The following is a 17,519-nucleotide window of genomic DNA, read 5'->3' as shown; positions in this document are numbered from 1 at the left end:
GATGCTCCAAGTGGGATGATGCTCCGGGCTGGGGCTGATAAGTTTGGCGGGTGGTGTGTGTGTCTATATATATATATATAAAAATATATATAAATATATATTTTTTTTTTTTTTTCCCTCTTCCTGGGGGCTCCTTGTTTTGATGTTCTGAGGAAAGGGTCGTTTATTTTTTCCTTTTTTTTTCTTTTTAAGTTTTATTTTGTTTCATTTTTCGGTTATTTTCTTATTTTCCAGCAGCTAAAGACGGGAGGTCGCATTAACTTCTAATACGGAGACACATAAAAATGCGATTATGCCTGCTAAACAGAACACAGTAGGCTGCTAGTTAAGACAATGAGATTTCCAGGAAGCGATGCATAAATTCTTCAAAAAATGACACATTTTTCACGTTTCATTCCAATTAAATTACTGAGGCAGCTAACACAGCGCTGCGCACGCCATACATTTGGGGGAAATGAAGGCTTTCTGTGTTTTTTTCTCTTTTTTTTCCCTCTTTTTTTTTTTTTTTTTTTTTTTTAAGTAGATCTGGATGTGCGTGTTTTATGAAAGGCGTTTAATATTAAGCTGCTATTAAGGAAAAAAATGTCAGAGACCTTGTCTCTCCTCGAGGATCTTTTTTTTTTTTGGTGTGTGCGTGCTTGGGCTGCTCCCGCTCGTTCTCCCACCCCGCGGTATTAAAGCGCCGATGGTCCAGCTGCAAAACAATTTCCAAATAATGGGAATTCCCCGCCCTGCTGCACACACCTCTCTGATTGCGAGGAGCTGGGGAGAATTAAGGAGTGATGCGCACCCTCCCCGCAGGAAAAAAAAAAGAAAAAAAAAAAAAAAATTTAAAATTACGTTTTGCCATCCCGTCTGGGTTTTTTTTTGCCTACTCGGGCACCCTCTGGAGCAGGATCGAGCCCCTCCGCGGGGATTCAGGGGGGTGGTGATCCCAGTGGGAAGCCGAGTTTGCCTCTCACCCTCTGAGCAGGGGCTCGTCAGGGCGATAATCAAACCCCGAAGTGGCCCCGGCAATGAAACAGCGTTTGAGATTTTTTTTTTTTTTAATTATTTATTTATTTCAATTTTTTTTTTTTTTTTTTTTTTTTTTAAGCGCGGGCTGCGCCGGGCGATCCGGAAAGCGACGCGAATCAGAAATGAGATTTTTTTGAAGTCCTAATGAACCTGATTGCAGGAACATTTATAATCCCCCATGGCTTTAAATGAAATCAGATATAATCAGGAGCTGTGGGGAAAGGGAGTGTTTACAGGCAGGGATTGGGAAGTGCTGCTGTATTAGTAAAGATGCTGCTCCTTCTATTGATGTCTAAAATGATGGATAATGTGAGAATGGCAAATATACTATTTGTCTAATGGCTCTGCAATTAAATTCCCCTGTAAATGACCCATGCCTCATTTCATCCTAATCTATGGAATTTTGATTGAATTCGTCAGCTCTAATTGAAAAATACTGCACTTTAATGTCTGCAGTGCAGTTTCAGGACCGCGCTGGTTTTAATGAGACCGTGCCCCTCTGACCTGGGAATATTTTAGACTTTTATTCGGGATTTTTTTTTTTTTTTTTTTTTTTTTTTTAACGTCGGATTTCTCGGCTCGATTCCACGAAAAGCCGGGAATCAGAGGGTGCGTGGGGTTTGCCACCACCAAACTCTCCGTGGCGATGTGTTCGGTTAAGGTCTCCTGTGAGGCTCTTGAAATACTCGGGCTCCAGGATGTAAATATGTATCCATTGAAAACAATTTTTTAAAATAGCCCGTTTGCCATTATCCGAACGAATTTCCGGATAAGAGCCGGGATTATGGAAGTAATTTTTTTTTTTTTTTTTTAAACCTGCGCCGTGTTTTTTTATTTACCCTTTTAACCTCTTTTTTCATTCCTTACCCGAAAATCCCGAGCACCTTCAAGTTTGTTAAAAAAAAAAAAAAAAAAAAAAAAAAAAAAAGGGGGGGGGGGAGGAAAGGGGGGAAAAAGGAGGGAAAAGGGAAAATAATAAAATTTAAAAAACACAGAAAAAAAATAAAAAAACGAAGAAGCGTGGAGTGGAAGTAGGGGGAACCCCCCGGGAGGGGCTGGAAGGAGTTCAAACGGGAACACGCGAAGGAGTTAATGGGATTAAGCGGCGAATGAGGGATTTGGGGATTGTTTCTTGGTTTGCCTTTTTTTTTTTTCTTTTTTTTCTTTTTTTTCTTTTTTTCCCTCTCCCTGTGAAGGGAAGGGGGGCGAGGGAGGGGTTCCTCGCGGACACGCGTGGGGCGCAGCCTGGGGAGCAGATCCTGCCCTCCCACAGCGCCAGTCCCTCCGCTCCCGGCGCCCAAAATGCTGGGATAAACCCGCAGCCACTGCGTCCCCCTTCCCCGCGGGTGGAGCCGCGGCCCCGTCCCTGGTTTTGGCTCGCACCTGATGCCAGCATCACCGGGAACTCGCTGATTTTTGGGGGTAGTTCTGCTCAGGGTCTCTCCCCTTGCTCGCCTCCCTTGCCTATTAAAATAAATAAATAAATAAATAAATAAATGAAAAACTCTTCAAAAGCGCCGCAGGGTGAGGTGGTTTTGGTGACGTTTCCCACGCAATTAAAATCCCCCCGGCAAATGCGAGAATGAGCTCGAGAGAGCCCCTGGAAGCCCGAGTTTTGCTTTGGGTAAAGCCACAGGATTCATCAGCTGCTGGAAACCAGAGCTGTCCCCTCTCCCTCCGCGGTGCCCGGCGGGAGGATGGGCACCAATCCCGAGGAAATCCCGCCTGGAGGTGCCCGAAGGGCCGGGAGCAGCCAGGCCCAGCCGGAGGGATGCTCTGCCCTGTGCATTCCCACCTGGAAGGGCTCGGGCACATCCCAGCCTTCCTTCGGGGCTCCCTTCTTTCACTTTCTCGCTCCAAAAAAAGCTGCGCCCGCTCCCTGCCTGGGTTTGGGGGTTTCTGGCTCCAGGAGGGAGTCACACCCACCCCGCGACCCCTGCTGCTCCCCCCGGCCGGGTTTTTGGGACAAAACCTGCCGGGAGCCCCCCGCTCCTCAGGGGAGCAGCCTTTGGGTGCCACATCCCGAGCTGGGGCCGCCTGGGACCGGCTCTGCTCCCTCAGCACGGCCCAGCCCGGGGGAAAGCCGCTCCCCTCCCCGAGCCTGACCCTCTGGAGCCTCGGTTTCCACGAGATCTTCAGGCGCAGCCCCCCTGGGAGCGGCTCTGGCGGCGTGGGGGTCCCTCCGTGGGGCTCCCCTGGCTCCTGTTCCACTTCCCAGGCACGATCACGCTCCGCTTGCTCCTGCCACAATCAGGGATCGCCGAGGGGGTTTTTTTGTTTGTTTTTCGGTGGGTTTGTTTTTTTGGGTTTTGGTTTTTTTTTTTTTTTTTTCCCCTTCCAGGAAAAAGAAACAAAAAACCCCGGCTAATTATGTGCGGAACAAAAAGCCCATTCTTGCCCGAAATAATGCTCCCGTCCTGCAGAGGCACTTGTTTGTGGGCAAATTTTCAAGGGGGCTGACAATAAAAACAGCTGCAGGAGCGGGGTGTTGGTACACATTTCCATGCCCCGCCGCATTGCCGTGCCTAATTATCTCTGCCCTTCCCGCAATCGAGCCGGGTTTTCCTGAAAAAAAAAAAAAAAAAAAAAAGGATTTTTGATTTCCCCCCCCCCTTTCCCTTCGCTCACTCTGCTGTTTAAACGCGAGGATTCCCCGCTTGGTTTGGGAATGATGCTGGAGGGGGGGTTGGAGTTAGCTGGGTGGAAGGAGGCAGGAGAGGGCTGGTGGGGCACGGGGAAAAGGGGGAAAGGGAAAAAAAAAAAACCCACCCAAACAAACAAACAAAAAAAAAGAAAAAAAAAAAAAAAAAGAAAAAAAAAGAGGGAGAGGAGCGGCGGCCACGAAGCATCCGCGGGGAAAATCCCACCCTCTCCGGGGCTGGGAAAAATCCCGAGCGCCGCGCTGCTGCACATATGGTGGCCTCCGCAAGACGGAGCCAGGACATATGGAAATGAGCCGGGTAAGTAAACTTTTCCCAGTCCCTTGAAGTCGGAGATGGGCCCCCAAAGTGTTTGCGCACACACATCGCACCACCCCCCCCCCCCCCGCCCATCCCCAGCCGCCTCCGTGGCCATCCACCCCCGGGGAAAAACACGGAAAAATCCTTCCCGCAGCGCCGGGGATGAGGGAAACCCCAAAATCCAGCAGGGCTGGGCACCCCAAGAGCCGCAGGAGGGCAGGGATGGGGAGTCAGATGCGGGAGCGCGCAGCAAAAATCTGCGCCCGGGCCCAGAAGTATCAACCTGCTCCCCTCCCCTCCCCTCCCCTCCCCTGTAATCGTTTCTGCCGAGAAAAGAACGTTTTCAGATGGGGGCCGAGGGATAAAGTGACCCCGACATCCGGGCGGCTCCCAGCCCCGCGCTCCGGGAACGCAACGAGACTTGGGAGTGGGAAGGAGCGGGGAAAGGGGATTTGGGGACCGGGGGGTGCTGAAGATGCTCCCCGCCGAGGGCGGGGCGGGAGGCTGGGACCCAAATCCCGCAGCGCTGGTTTGGGGGCGGTAAAAGCTTTGAGAGGGAGGCGTCGGAGTTTTGGGGCGTCTGGAGGGTGCCCGGCCAAGAGGGGTCGGATGCGGGGGACAGAGCAGGCTTGTCCCCGCCCTGGCACGCAGCAGCCGCGCCGCTGCCGTGGGGTTGGCACCTTCCTGCGACATCTGCCATCCTCCCCTGGAAAACACGGGCATCAATTAGCTGGGAACGAGCGGCAGGTCATTAAGGGCTTCCCAAGCCGGCAGGCCGGGCAGGAGCGGGGTCTCCTGCCGATCCTTCGGCTTTGGGGGAGCCTCCCCCCGGCCAGACGCCACTCTGAGGCAGGGTTTGTGTGCGGAACCCCCCCAAAGCCAAGCCCAGGGGCACAGCCAGCACCATTGTCCCGGGGAGACTTCAACTTCCCAAAGGCAGGAGGGATCCCGCTCCCAGTCAACTCCCCTCCTCTCTCTCTCTTTTTTTTTTTTCCCCCATTTAATTTTATTTTCCAAACCACTTGATCTTTGCTTGGGAACCTCCATTAATTGCCTGGGTTTGCCTCTTCGCCTGGTCCCTTTATCATTATTTATGGCCTTTGAAATTGTGTAAAGTTCCCTTGACGTTCAATTTACAAGTTTGGGGGCTTTTTTTTTTTTTCCTCCCCCCCCCCTTTTTTTTTTTTTTCCTTTTTTTTTTTTTTTTTTGTTCCAGCTTTTGTCCTCGCCAAAGACATCGTGTTGGAAAAGGCTTTGAGCCGGCCAACATGAGAAGCTCGCCGGAGAAAAGGGAGCAGCCCCTCCATCGCTTTTAATTCCGCCCGTGTTGCTGAATGGCTCTTTTACATAATTGCAGAAGCAATTTCAAAGCCAAGCCAGGGGCTGACTTTACCCAGAACCACATGGAGCCTATTTGGGGGCTTTTCAAAAAAAAAAAAAGGGGGGGGGGGGGGAAAAGGGGGGGGGGGAAGAAGGGGGGGGGGAAAAAGAAGAAGGGAAAAAAAAAAAGAAGGGAGGGGGGAAAAAAGAAGGGAAAAAAAAGAAGTGAGGGGGAAAATAATAAAAAGAAGTGGGGGGAAAAAAAAAGAAGGGGGGGAGCGTGAATTAAAAAAAAAAAAAAAACAAACAACAAATAAATAAAGGGAAAAGGTTTGGGGGGAAAAGGGTGTTTCCGTGGTTCGGGGCCGCCCGTGGGTGTGTCCGGAGGACGTCCCCGTGTCCCGGTGTCCCGACGTCCCCGATCCCGCGTGGGCCGCCCCGTCCGGGGCGCCGCCAACGGGGCGGGGCCTCGCGGCCAAGCCCCGCCCCCCGCCGCTCTCGGCCAATGGGCGGCGGCGGCGGCGGCCACGTGGGGCGGGCCGCGTTCCCAGGCGGCCAAAATGTGAATGGGCGCGGGGCAGCGCGGGCGGGCAGAGCGGCGGCGGCGGCTCCGCGGGGGCGCAGGGCGCGGGCGGGGCGGCCCCGATGTGCGGGCGGCCGCCGAGCTGTCGGGCCGCGGCCCCGCTCCGCCCCGGCTCTGCCCCGCGCTGAGGGCAGCCAGGACGCCGCCGCCGCCGCCGAGCAGCAGCAGCAGCAGCAGCGGGAGGAGGAGGAGGAAGGCGCTCGCTCGCTCGCCGGCTCCCGCCGCCGCTCCGGCATGAGCGCGGCTTTCCAGCCCTCGCTGATGATGATGCAGCGCCCGCTGGGAAGCAGCACGGCCTTCAGCATCGACTCGCTGATCGGCAGCCCCCCGCCGCCCGCCCCCGGGCACTTCGTGTACACCGGCTACCCCATGTTCATGCCCTACCGGCCCGTGGTGCTGCCGCCGCCGCCGCCGCCCGCGCTGCCGCAGGGCGCGCTGCCCCCCGCGCTGCCCCCCGCGCACCCGCACCACCACCAGCTGCCCAGCCTGCCCTCCGGCTTCTGCTCCGGCCTGGCGCAGGGCATGGCGCTCACCTCCACGCTGATGGCCACGCTGCCCGGCACCTTCCCCGCCTCCCCGCAGCACCAGGAGGCCGCCAGGAAGTTCGCGCCGCCGGGGAACTTCGAGAAAGCCGAGGGGATCCCCGCGGACGGCGGCGGCGACGACGGCAAAGCCTTCCTGGGCAAGGACGGGGCCCTCCTGCCCTTCCCCGCCGCCGACGCCGTCCAGGCTTCCCTCGGTGAGCGAGCGCCGGGGGGGGACCGGGGGCGGCCGGGATGGGGGGGTCGGGAGATGGGAGGGGGAACGCCGGGAGGAGATGGGGGGCGGGGGGTGAGGGGGTCACCGGGCCGAGGAGAGGAGAAGGGAGGGCTGAGCTCCCGCTGGATAAAATCAGCGCGAAAGAAGGAAAGATGAGCCGGCAAAAAAAAAAAAAAAAAAAAAAAAAAAAGCCATCAATTTTGGGGTGACGGAGCTGCAGGGCGGGGGGGCCGCGGCACGGAGGGAGCGGGATGCTAACGAGAGGCCTCTGCTTCCTCCCCAGCCGGGGCTCTCCGCGGCCAGGGTAAGGAGGACCCCAAGGCGGAGGAGGACGCGAAAGGCAAGGAGGAAAGTTTCTCCATGGACAGCGATCTAGATTATAGCTCGGACGACAACATCCCCGGCCAGGCGGCTCACAAGGAAGAGGACTCTGGCAACGGGCTCGAGGAAAACCCCCAGAACCCCCCCAATTCCACCAACACCACGTCCACGGGCAAAAACCGGCGGAGGCGAACAGCCTTCACCAGCGAGCAGCTGCTGGAGCTGGAGAAGGAGTTCCACTGCAAAAAGTACCTGTCCCTGACAGAGAGGTCCCAGATCGCCCACGCCCTCAAACTCAGCGAGGTGCAGGTGAAAATCTGGTTCCAGAACAGGCGGGCGAAATGGAAACGGGTCAAAGCGGGCAACGCCAACTCCAAGACGGGGGAACCTTCGCGAAACCCCAAGATCGTGGTGCCCATCCCGGTGCACGTCAGCAGGTTCGCGATCAGGAGTCAGCACCAGCAGCTGGAGCAAGCCCGACCCTGATCTCTCCCTCCTCCTACGCTCAGAGCCACGAGGTTTTAAAGGGAAAAGTTTCCAAGCCGGGGTTTGAAGGCGACCCGCCCGAATAAAAGCAAAAGCGAGAGAAGAAAAAGAAAACCGAAAAAAAAACCCCCCCAACCTGACAAAAAACCCAACAACAACAAGGAAAAAAGAAAAAAAACACCACCAGAAAAACCTAAAACAACCCGAAAAAAAATAAAATAATAAAACCCCGCGCGAGCGCGTGGCAAATCCCCACCACGAGCGAACTTTAAAGCGAAACTTTCCACTCGCCGCGAGGGGAAGAGGCTTGGAAACTGTTTGGGTTGGGAGCAGGGATATCCCGCGCTGGAAAAGACACACAGACCGCCCCCAAACACAGACACAGATATTTATTGCCAGGCTGCCCCGCTTCGGACGCCCTTGGCCGCGATGGGCACGGCGGACGCGGAGCCGGCGCTGGATCCCCCTGGCCGGAGCATCCCCAGCGAAACCCGCGGCGCCTTTCGCCACCTTTGGGGTTTTCTTTCTTATTCGGGGGCGAAAGGTAAAAAAAAAAAAAAAAAAAAAGACGAGAGAACAAACGAACAAACAAAAACCGAAAGAAAACTCAGAGTTTCATTTCACGCCTTTTTTATTGTTTCGTTTTATTGCCGATGCCTGAGTGGCAGGCACTGGGGAATGAGTTTTTAAATCTTTTTTTTTTCTTTTTTTCTTTTTTTTTTTTTTGCCTGGCTTTCTGTCGATTTGGTTTGCCTATTCTACCAAGCCATGTTTAAAGGAGAGAAAGAGAGGGAGGGAGGGAGGGAGGGAAAGGCAAAAAAAAAAAAAAAGGAGGAAAAAAAAAAAAAGAGCACGATCTTCACTATTGTGTTTAATTTATTTCAATGTAGCTTATTTCCTTATAAGTTATGAAATTAAAAAGCGAACTAAGTCTTGTGAATAAAAACCGACAAAGAAACAAAAAATACTTTAAGAAAAAGACAAGGGAAAAAAAAAAAAAAGCCCTGCAGCCCCCGGCTGTTCTGTCCAGCATTTGGCGTTGAGCTGATTTTCTTTTCCCCTCCTGCGTTGCCGGAGCGGAGCGATGCTGCTCTCGCCTGTATTTTTGTTTTTGGTGGTTTTGTGGTTTTGTTTGGCTTTTTTTTTTTTTTTTTTTTTTTTTTTTTTTTTTTTTCTTTCTTTCGCGAAGCCGCATTTATTGCCGGGGAGGGGGCAGCCGGGTGGAAAACTTTATTTCATTATTATCTTTTTTAATATTTATTTCCTTTTTGTCTGAGGGATGAGAAAGCTGGGGGGAAAAAAAGCTGTTTAGCTGTGACTGGACGGGGACGGCCGTGGGGGGAGGCAGGAGCACCCCCGCATCCTCCCGCGGCTCCCCAGCCCCCCCTTTGGGGGTCCTGCCCCCCAGGCCCGTGTCTTGCGGGGGGTTCCGCCTCTCCCACCCCCAGCGCCGGGTTTGGGGGTCCGGTGGCTCCCCCAGCCCCGTTTTTGGGGGTGCGGCCGCTCCCCCCCCAGCCCCGCGCCCGTTTTCGTTGCGTCGGGGCTGGAAGGGGTCGGGGCCGAAGGGTCCCGCGTCCCCCCCTTCCCTTCCCGCATCCTTCTCATCCCCATTTCCCTCTCCCCCCCCCTCCCCATTATCTGCATCCCGGCTCCATCCCTGCCACCGTGACACCGGCGGCGATTTGGAATGAAAAATGAATTTTTCCCGAGGAAAACGGAGTTCCGGGGTGGGGTATGTGTGTGGGGGGGGTGTCTATTAAAATTAAATAATTAACCCGGGAGGGGGTCGCTCGGTCCCGGGACAGGCTCGGCCGCGTCACCTCGCTCGCGCTTCGTCATTTATTTATTATAATTATAATAATTAATGCTGTTAATGTTATTTTGTTTGGGTTGGGGGGGCTGCGGGGGGACGCGCTCCCCAAAAAAACAACCGGACAACCCCGGTCAGCATCGCCGCCGGCCCCACGGGCAGCCGCGGACACGCGGGGAGACGCGCGCAATCCCAGCCTCTGCTGCTTTAGGAAAGCCGGAATAGTCACAATAACGATGATAATAATAAGGATTTTTTTGGTTTCACCCGAGCCGCGGGACGCGCGTGGGACGAAGGCCACCCGGCGCTGCTGCTGGGGAAAAAAAAAAAAAAAAAAAGAAAGAAAGAAAGAAAAGCGATCTCTGGACCCGCTTGAATTTTGAATTTCTCCCGGGGGGCTCTTGGTGCTCCTGGGGCCGCAGCCCCCAGTCGGGGCGCACCCCGCCGGCTGTGCCCCCCCGGGCCGGGAGTGCTGGGTTTTCGGGAGGAGCAGCTGCTCCTCAGCCCCGGGCTCTGGAAGTTCTCTGCTCGGCGGGTCGGGGTCCCCGCTGCCCCCCCCCCTTTACCCCGGGCTGCGGGGGGAAGCCCCGGGCCGGGGGCCGGAGGAGAAGGAGATAAACAAGCGAGGGGGTTGATAGCTGTCATCATCACCATCATCATGGCTTTCATTTGGCTGCCTAATGAGTCAGATCACAGGCAGAGAGAAAAATTGTCAATCGCCCGGGCTCTAATGAATTTTTTTGCAAATTGTAATCAAGCCAGGCCGTCTCAGCTCGCTGATTAATGAGACCCAGGAGGCCCGGCCAGCACCTCAGCTTTTTATTCCGTCCCGTCCTCCCTGCACTAAATTAACAGCAACTTGTCTGAGCTTCAAATTAACTCCCAATGATTAATTCTGATGGGGGGGTCTGAAGAATAGCTCGTCCTAATAGGCGCTGGCCTCTGATGCCGTTTGAAATTAATACACTTCCCCTTTGGCTGCCGGCTTTAATCCAAGGCTGGGCTTTGACATCACTATATTTGTTGTTACAATAAATTCCTCTTACATCTGCAGATCAAATAATTGCGCTGCTCGGGGAGCGCGGCGGCAAACCCCGAGTCGGAGGGGATGGAGGATGGAGGACGGAGGATGGAGAGCCGCCCGCTGCTCTCCTCCTCGCCCCCGGCCAGCCTGGGCGAGCCCCGCGTTCAGATTTTATCCAGAAATGCGTGGTTTTAAGGCTCGGCAGCACCGGGATGCGGCGGCCGGAGGAGGCGAGCCCTCGGCAGCGGGGCTGGCGCTGCCTCGCTCTAAAATAAGACATCAGCGCCTTTAAATCCCCCCCTCCGTCACCCCCTCGCCGCAGTGACCCGGCAAAGTCCCCGCACGCCGGGGCTGCCGCAGAGACCCCGCAAACTCAGCGCGGCTCCGGCCCTGGGAACCGGGCAGCTCCCGCCTGGGTTCTGTTCCTGCGGACTTAACTGCTTGAATTATTTCGGCCGGGCCGGGGCCTTTTGTGCCTTTTACCTGCCCCCGCTGGCCCCGGGGGTGCGACGAGGACCCGGCCGGGGGTGCCGGGGACATCCCCGCCGAGCGTCCCCCGGCGCCGGGCGGACCCCGGTACCCCGCTCCCGGGCACTCCCTCGGGAATGCCATCCCGAAGGGCTCAGCACCCTCCCGGCGGGTGGGAGTTCCCTCCCCCTCGGGGGTGTCCCACGGGGCTGTGTCCCCGCTCCCCGCGCTGTCCCTCGGGTTCGGGTCCCCGCCGTAAAGCACCCGGCGCCCGGACGCACAAAAGCAACACCATATGCACGAAGACAACCTGTATGAATTATAAATTGCCTCGTAAAAATTGATTGCCCGTCCCGACCCCTGGGGAACGCGGGCAGTGGGGAGGGGGCAGGAACCCCCCGAACCCCCGGGACCGGGAGGGGACGCTGTGCCCGTGTCCCCCGTGGGTGCCGGGTCCCTTCCGTCCCCTCCCGCCGCCGCGGGATGCTCGCCCGCCCCTTGCTTGCTCTTTTCTCCCTCCCGCTACGCCTGGACCATAGAGAGCCTTAATCTATTTATTTCGAGCCACTTCATCCTCTCTGCCGCTTTTGTCCCGGCCCCAGCCTCTGGCTTTGTGGCAGGACCGCGGAGGTTCTAAAAGCCCCTTCCCCTATAGTTTGAGGTCTCCTTGGCTGCCTGAATGACAATGGCTGAAACAGGATTACACTGACCTGATCCTATTAAACTCGCCAATCGATCTGTGCCGCCCTCCCTCCGGCTCCGCCAACTCCCTCGCCCAACTTTCCCCAGGGCTCAGCCTGGGGAGAGGGAGAAGCCAAAGGGCGGCTTCCCGAGCAGGCCGGAGGGAAGGAAGGAGGGAAGGGAGGGAGGGAGGGAGGGAGGGAAGGAAGGAAGGAAGGAAGGAAGGAAGGAAGGAAGGAAGGAAGGAAGGAAGGAAGGAAGGAAGGAAGGAAGGAAGGAAGGAAGGAAGGAAGGAAGGAAGGAAGGAAGGAAGGAAGGAAGGAAGGAAGGAAGGAAGGAAGGAAGGAAGGAAGGAAGGAAGGAAGGAAGGAAGGAAGGAAGGAAGGAAGGAAGGAAGGAAGGAAGGAAGGAAGGAAGGAAGGAAGGAAGGAAGGAAGGAAGGAAGGAAGGAAGGAAGGAAGGAAGGAAGGAAGGAAGGAAGGAAGGAAGGAAGGAAGGAAGGAAGGAAGGAAGGAAGGAAGGAAGGAAGGAAGGAAACTCTTGTTTCCTTGGTTTGTTGTCTTTTTTTTTTTTTTTTTTTTTTTTTTTTTTTTTTTAATGGGGCCACGTGGATTTCAAGCCTCTCTCCGCCTCATCTCCGAGAATCTCGGCTCCGAATTAAAAAGCAGCGTTTCCTCGGAGCCCCGACAGCCAGCTCTGGCAGGAGAGTGGGTCAAACCTGTAAAACCATGCGGAAAAGGGGTATTTCACCTGAAAGCACAGCGATTCTACGGAACGCCCCCAGAATTCCGTAGAATCTGTGCAGAATTTAGCTGCAGGGTAACGGGGGGGGGGATGGTGGGGACACCTTCGGACCGCGTCCCGCCTTTCACACACAACCCAACGTGGGGGAAAACCCTGGGAATCCACAGCCTCCACCTCCCCGTGCCGTGGGGAGAGCCTCGACCCCCCGGAGCATCTCCCGGGGCATCCCGCGGGGCTCGTCCCCTCTGCGGGTGCCCGTGGCCCTGGCGCGCACACGGGCGGAGGGAGAGCAGCGTCTCCGGGCCAGCAGCAGCTCCGGCGCTCGCTGCCGCCGGGGGACGCGGATGCTCCGCGCCGCTTCCTCCGCTCCACATCCGCGGGGGTGCGGGAATTCATCCCCGCCTCCGGGCCCCCCGGGACAACAATCCCGAGGCAAGGGGGGTGGACTGAAAAGGGCAGTGAAAGCCGGGGTGTTTACGGCGAGCCGCCGGGATGAGGGAATTGGCGGGGATGAGTGGCGAAGGGCCCATCGCTGGCTCCGGGGGAGCGCTCTTAATGCTCGGCTCCTATTAATTAACGGAGCAAAACACAAACCGGGGATTCCCATTTTTAATTTTCCAGGAGAGTGTTACCAACAGCGAGGAGCTGACTGTGTGGTGCCGAGTGCCTGGAGCTCCCAATCTTCTCTAAAAGGCACCAGTACCCCAAAAATGGCCTCCCCAAAAGGGCCATCAGCAGTGATTTAATTTTTTTTTTTTTTTTTAAAGTAAGCCTGTCTTGGTACCACCTGAAGTGATAAAAAATGGCAACTGCCTATAACTGAGTATAAACAGAAATCTTTGCTGTTTTCCTCCCTGGTTTGATCCTGTTCAAGATTTCTGGTTTTGCTGCAAGAGCATCCATACTCGGGGAGGTTGTGGGAAAAGGTGGGTTTGGCCCCAAAAGCACTTTAGCAAACGTCGGCCTCCCTTGCTGACATTCCCAAGAACAGCCAAACCATTCCCAGAACAGCCAAAAGAAGCCATGGGAATGGTTATATAAAGGAAGGAATTGTTTTGGTTTTTTGCTGGCAGCCTTGTCTCAAACCAAACCTGTCAGCTTCCTTGGGCAGCAGCAACATCTCTTCACAACAAATCCTTCTGCACCCGTCCCCAGGCATCACCAGAGCACATCCCACCGCCCCAAATGTGGCAGCTGGGGGTGAGACACCTTGTCAAACACACAATTCCCCCGCAATTCCAACATAAAAACTGCCAGGTCACCCTCCTGCCTGAGTTCCGTGCCCTGCACCCAACCTGGAGAGCACCTGTGAGTTTTGAAGGAGCAATAACTGCTTGGTTTTTCCTCCTCTGCTTGGGGGAAAAACAAACAAACAAACAAATTAATAAATAATTGCCTTACTGCTTTTCATCCAAAACCCCAAAAGGATTTGGGTTGAAATTCTCCCTCCCCACCCCAAACACCAAATCAGACCTTCAGACCTCAGCAATAACTTTATCTGTGCCCAGCCCCGGTGGCAAAGCGCTCCCCAGCGCAGCCAGAGAGAGCAGCACTCCCTCTGCGCAGGGAGGGGACGGCTGACAGCAGAGACCTCCCGCAGACCTGTGGCAGTGCCACGGAGCCCTGGACATTTACAAATAACCCCTCAGCTGCTGAGAAGCCACTCGGGCTTTTCTGAGCCTCCTCAGGGCCGTGGGCTCGCGGCATCCGTCAGAAACATCGTCCCTCTGAATTGGGCCCATGGTCATTCCTAAGACACACATCTGTATTTTTTTTTTAAAGCAGATGCTGGGCTCCTAAGCCCACGGCTGCTATTCCTCCCCCTTCCCCAATTATTTTCATATTTCCCCATTTCCAGAGCGGCAGTAAGTCCCCGCGAAAGGAGGGTAATGGGAAGGCTCTCTTCGAGAGAAATTGTTAATTTGGGATTTATAAAGGACTTTCCTTAATGAATAATGGTTGAGATCGATCTGTCTTCCTGCCTCGCTGTGCAAAGTAACATTTGTAAAGTAAGGTGATCCCAATTACTCCCTCTAATAACCCTCTCCAGAAGAGATTTCAGCCATGAATCCTCTCCTCCCCTGGTGCCAGGAGCACCCCCTGCTTCCAGGGGTTTCTGCATCCTTCCAGCTCACAATCCCCCAGCTCCCTGCCTGCTGGGGCTCAGCTCCATCACCGGGATGTCCTGCAGAGTCACGGAATCACAGGAGGGTTTGGGTTAGCAGAGACCTCAAAGCTCATCTCACCTCAGCCTTCCACCATGCCAGGTTGCTCCAGGCCCTGTCCAGCCTGGCCTGGGAGGCTTCCAGGGATGAGGTGTTAACAGCCTGGTGTCCCAGGGGTGGGGTGCCAGTGGACAGAGAAGAATGGGGAAGTCCCACGCTGGCCTTGTCACCCCTTGTCCCCAGGGTGCCAGGTCCAGAGGGGGTCAGAGGGAGGGGAAAGGACTCAATTATTGCCCCGAAGTGTCCTCACAGGGGAAAACACTGGCACTGAAGGGCCCTTGAACCAAGGGCAGGGCGGCAGCTCAGGAATGGACCTGGCAGCTCCAGACAGGCAGCCTCAGATGATGAGCAACCCCTTTTTTTTTTTTTTTTTTTTTTTTTTTTAATATGGATCTGTTACAGACCAGAGCCAGCTAACGAGGCTTGGGGGGTTCTCTCTGTCTTCTCCAGGTCTTCAGCTGGACTCTGGATGCCTTCAGGACATCGATGCTTTAGCCAAGAGTGGGTTCCTGCCATAGCAAGAGCCTTCCCCAGCTGTTTTTCTCCCTGTTCATCCTTCCTCTCTACAGCAGGGAACAAAAGAGTGGGAATCCCATTCCCTTCCCTCCTTTTCTTGTTGTCACTCCACATCTCTGTCCCACGTCCAGAGGTTGGTGGGACATCTGGAGGGCCAGGAGCCGGGCACGGGAATTCTTTTTCCCCACGCTTCAAATCCTGCTTCCCTGGCTCCCCAATCTTGGGAGAGAGATCCTGTCTGCCATGCCACCGGTGCTCCCCTTTCTCCTTTGCTGGGAGATCATCAGCTCAGAGCTGCCCCAGCGCCCAGGGAACACTAATGCCGCTTTCCCAGTAATTCCAGGGGAAAAGAAAAATCCAGAAAAATTCACCTTATTCTTTTTTTTAAAGCAAAATAAAATTCTCTTTTAAATCCCTTCCGCGCTGCTGGAGGGAGCTAAGAAGCACAAGTTGTAAGAGCCTTGCTCTGGGTCACCCTCAGAAGAGGTGACCCACAGAAAACACTGCCTTTGGCTGCCTCGTCCCTGCTCCGAGGACTATTTTGGGTGTCTGAGCTCTGCCCGAGTGCAAAGAAATCATCTCTTCTCTCTCCCTGCTCGCAAAAATCATCCTCCCGGTGAGGCAGGGCTGGTCTGAGCCGGGCACGGAGCTCACCTGGCAGGGAGGGGAGGGTTCTGCATCCCAGCTCCGGATGTCGGCTCCAGGGAACGTCCCGGAGAGGATGAAATCCCCAATTACTCGTTCACCTGGCACAAAACCTCGGCGCTGCCAGTATTAACTGGCCAGGCCGATTAGTGGCAGCCACCAGCCAATAAATAAATTGGAACCATCTCCAGACCTGATTAGCTTGCTAATTAAGCTCAGTTACGGGGAAATCTGCAGTCAATCAGCCCGGCCATTACCAGTTGGATCTGCAGAGCGGGAGATGGGGATGCTGCATCTCTGCTGGGAAGAGGAGGAGGAGGAGGAAGAGGAGGGGAGCGTGCTGGGGTGGGGAGGAAGGTGGTGCCGCTTTCCCCAGCAGCAGTGGGAGAGGCTCATCCACGCCCCACCAGCTCCCCCGAACTGCAGGGTGCCTCCAAAGAGAAGGGTGAAAACAGGGCTGGGGGGCTGTAGTTCATTTTTTGGCTGGGACAGGCTGCTCCCCGCTTTCCCCCATGGTTCTGCCCCCTCCCTCTGGCTCGCAGCTCTTCCCGGGCAGCACCTGGGGATGCTGAGGGACATCCTCATCCCGGCACAGCAGCCACGGCCTCCCGGGGGTTTTGAGATCCAACATCCCCGGGCTGGCCCGAAGCAGAGGCGGCATTTCCAAGCCGGAGTCCATCCAGAGCTGGCAGCGTTGCAGGATGAGGTGTTTTGGCATTTGGGAACCGCTTTTCTCCCTCCCGCTGCCAGCGGGCATCAGGCAGGGAGCTCTTCTCTCCCTCTCATCCTTCCTCCGGCTCTGAGGCTGCTTCAGATCCCGGCCTTTGCTTCGTTAGGTGGGCATTCCCGGCCTTCGATTCCCGCTAATCCTCCCGGACGATGCGAATGGTTTGCTGCCGCGATGAGCGGCAATAAAGGAGAATTTCTCACTGCGAAAGGTGATCGGGAGATTCTCTTCAACAGAGGGACCAGCAGCCCTCGGTGGCGGCAGCGCCGATTCCTGAAAGGCTGGAGCAAACTCCGGGGGGTTTTGTGCGTTCCCTGGAAGCCCGAGGTGAATCCCTGAGCACCAGGAGAGCTCAGGAACCATCACCTCTCCTCTCCCACCGCTTCAGCCCTCCTCATCCTCCCTCTGGCGAAGCCAGGGATTCTCCCCGGCTTCCAAACAAACAGATCTGGGAGCCGGGAGATGGGTGCGGGCAGAACTCAAATAAATAAGTGCTAATTGCTGGCGCCGGGCGTCAAATGGTCACTGCGAGCGCATTTATTGGGCAATTAAGGGCTTTAGTGGGCATTCGGAGAGATCAGTGGCTGCCCGGTGGGATTCCCGGCCTGCCTGGGCCTGGCTCCACCAGGAAGAGCCACGTTTCCCTCCTGGTCACCCCCACGGGCTGTGCTCTCCCTTCAGGGCTGGATTTGAGGACCTGAAAAGTCTTTCCCATTTCCGAAGGGTTCTCCAAAGTCACGTTGCCCAGGCGGGAATTGCGAGGTTTCATCACGGAAAAAGAGCAATTCCTGCGAGTGTCACCTGCGTGAGACCCAGCCCAGGAGCAGAGGGAAAAAGGGATGAGCTCAAAGGCTGGGCCCAGAAGAGCTCGGTGTGGGACGTGCCCAAATTCCAGCTGGGCTTCTCCCAAGTTCCAGCGGGAGGTGTCCCTGCTCCTGCAGGAGGCGGGAACAGGAGGAGCTCCCAGGTCCCTTCCAACCCAAACCATACCATGGCCTTGGTGTGGGATGCTGTGGGTGCTCAGAGCTTTCCAGGGATTCTGGGAATCAGCCAGATTGGAAGAGAAATCCACTGAGGGTTACTAAGCTCACTGAAAACGAGTGACTTGAAAGTACCTGAGTTTTCAAGTTCCAGGCTGGGGAAATCCACAGCAGAAACCCCACAAAATCAGATTTCAGACACTTCCAGCTCTGGCTTTTGGCCACAGCTGGAGAAATGAAGACTTGGCTCTTT

At 55.5% G+C, this 17,519-nt stretch overlaps 1 protein-coding gene across 1 annotated transcript; it reads left to right on the top strand.

Moving 5' to 3' along the window:
* The first annotated feature begins 6,070 nt into the window (after positions 1-6,070).
* On the top strand, positions 6,071-8,228 carry GBX2 (gastrulation brain homeobox 2). Its single transcript, XM_040069824.2, has 2 exons — positions 6,071-6,619; positions 6,923-8,228. The coding sequence occupies exons 1-2, from the start codon at positions 6,115-6,117 to the stop codon at positions 7,444-7,446; spliced, it is 1,029 nt and encodes a 342-aa protein (XP_039925758.1). The 5' UTR covers positions 6,071-6,114; the 3' UTR covers positions 7,447-8,228.
* Positions 8,229-17,519: the final 9,291 nt, after the last annotated feature.

The sequence above is a fragment of the Hirundo rustica genome, chromosome 7 (assembly GCF_015227805.2).
Source record: "Hirundo rustica isolate bHirRus1 chromosome 7, bHirRus1.pri.v3, whole genome shotgun sequence".
In the NCBI taxonomy this organism is placed as follows: Eukaryota; Metazoa; Chordata; class Aves; order Passeriformes; family Hirundinidae; genus Hirundo; species Hirundo rustica.
The sequence above is the reverse complement of the archived record's forward strand: the minus strand, read 5'-3'. Positions and strand labels throughout refer to the sequence as shown.

What these genes read in the sequence shown, in the direction of transcription:
- GBX2 (XM_040069824.2), top strand. Translation starts at nt 6,115, where the DNA reads ATGAGCGCGGCTTTCCAGCCCTCGCTGATGATGATGCAGCGCCCGCTG. An exon ending in CGCCGTCCAGGCTTCCCTCG is followed by an intron (nt 6,620 to 6,922) that starts GTGAGCGAGCGC and finishes CTTCCTCCCCAG; the next exon opens with CCGGGGCTCTCCGCGGCCAG.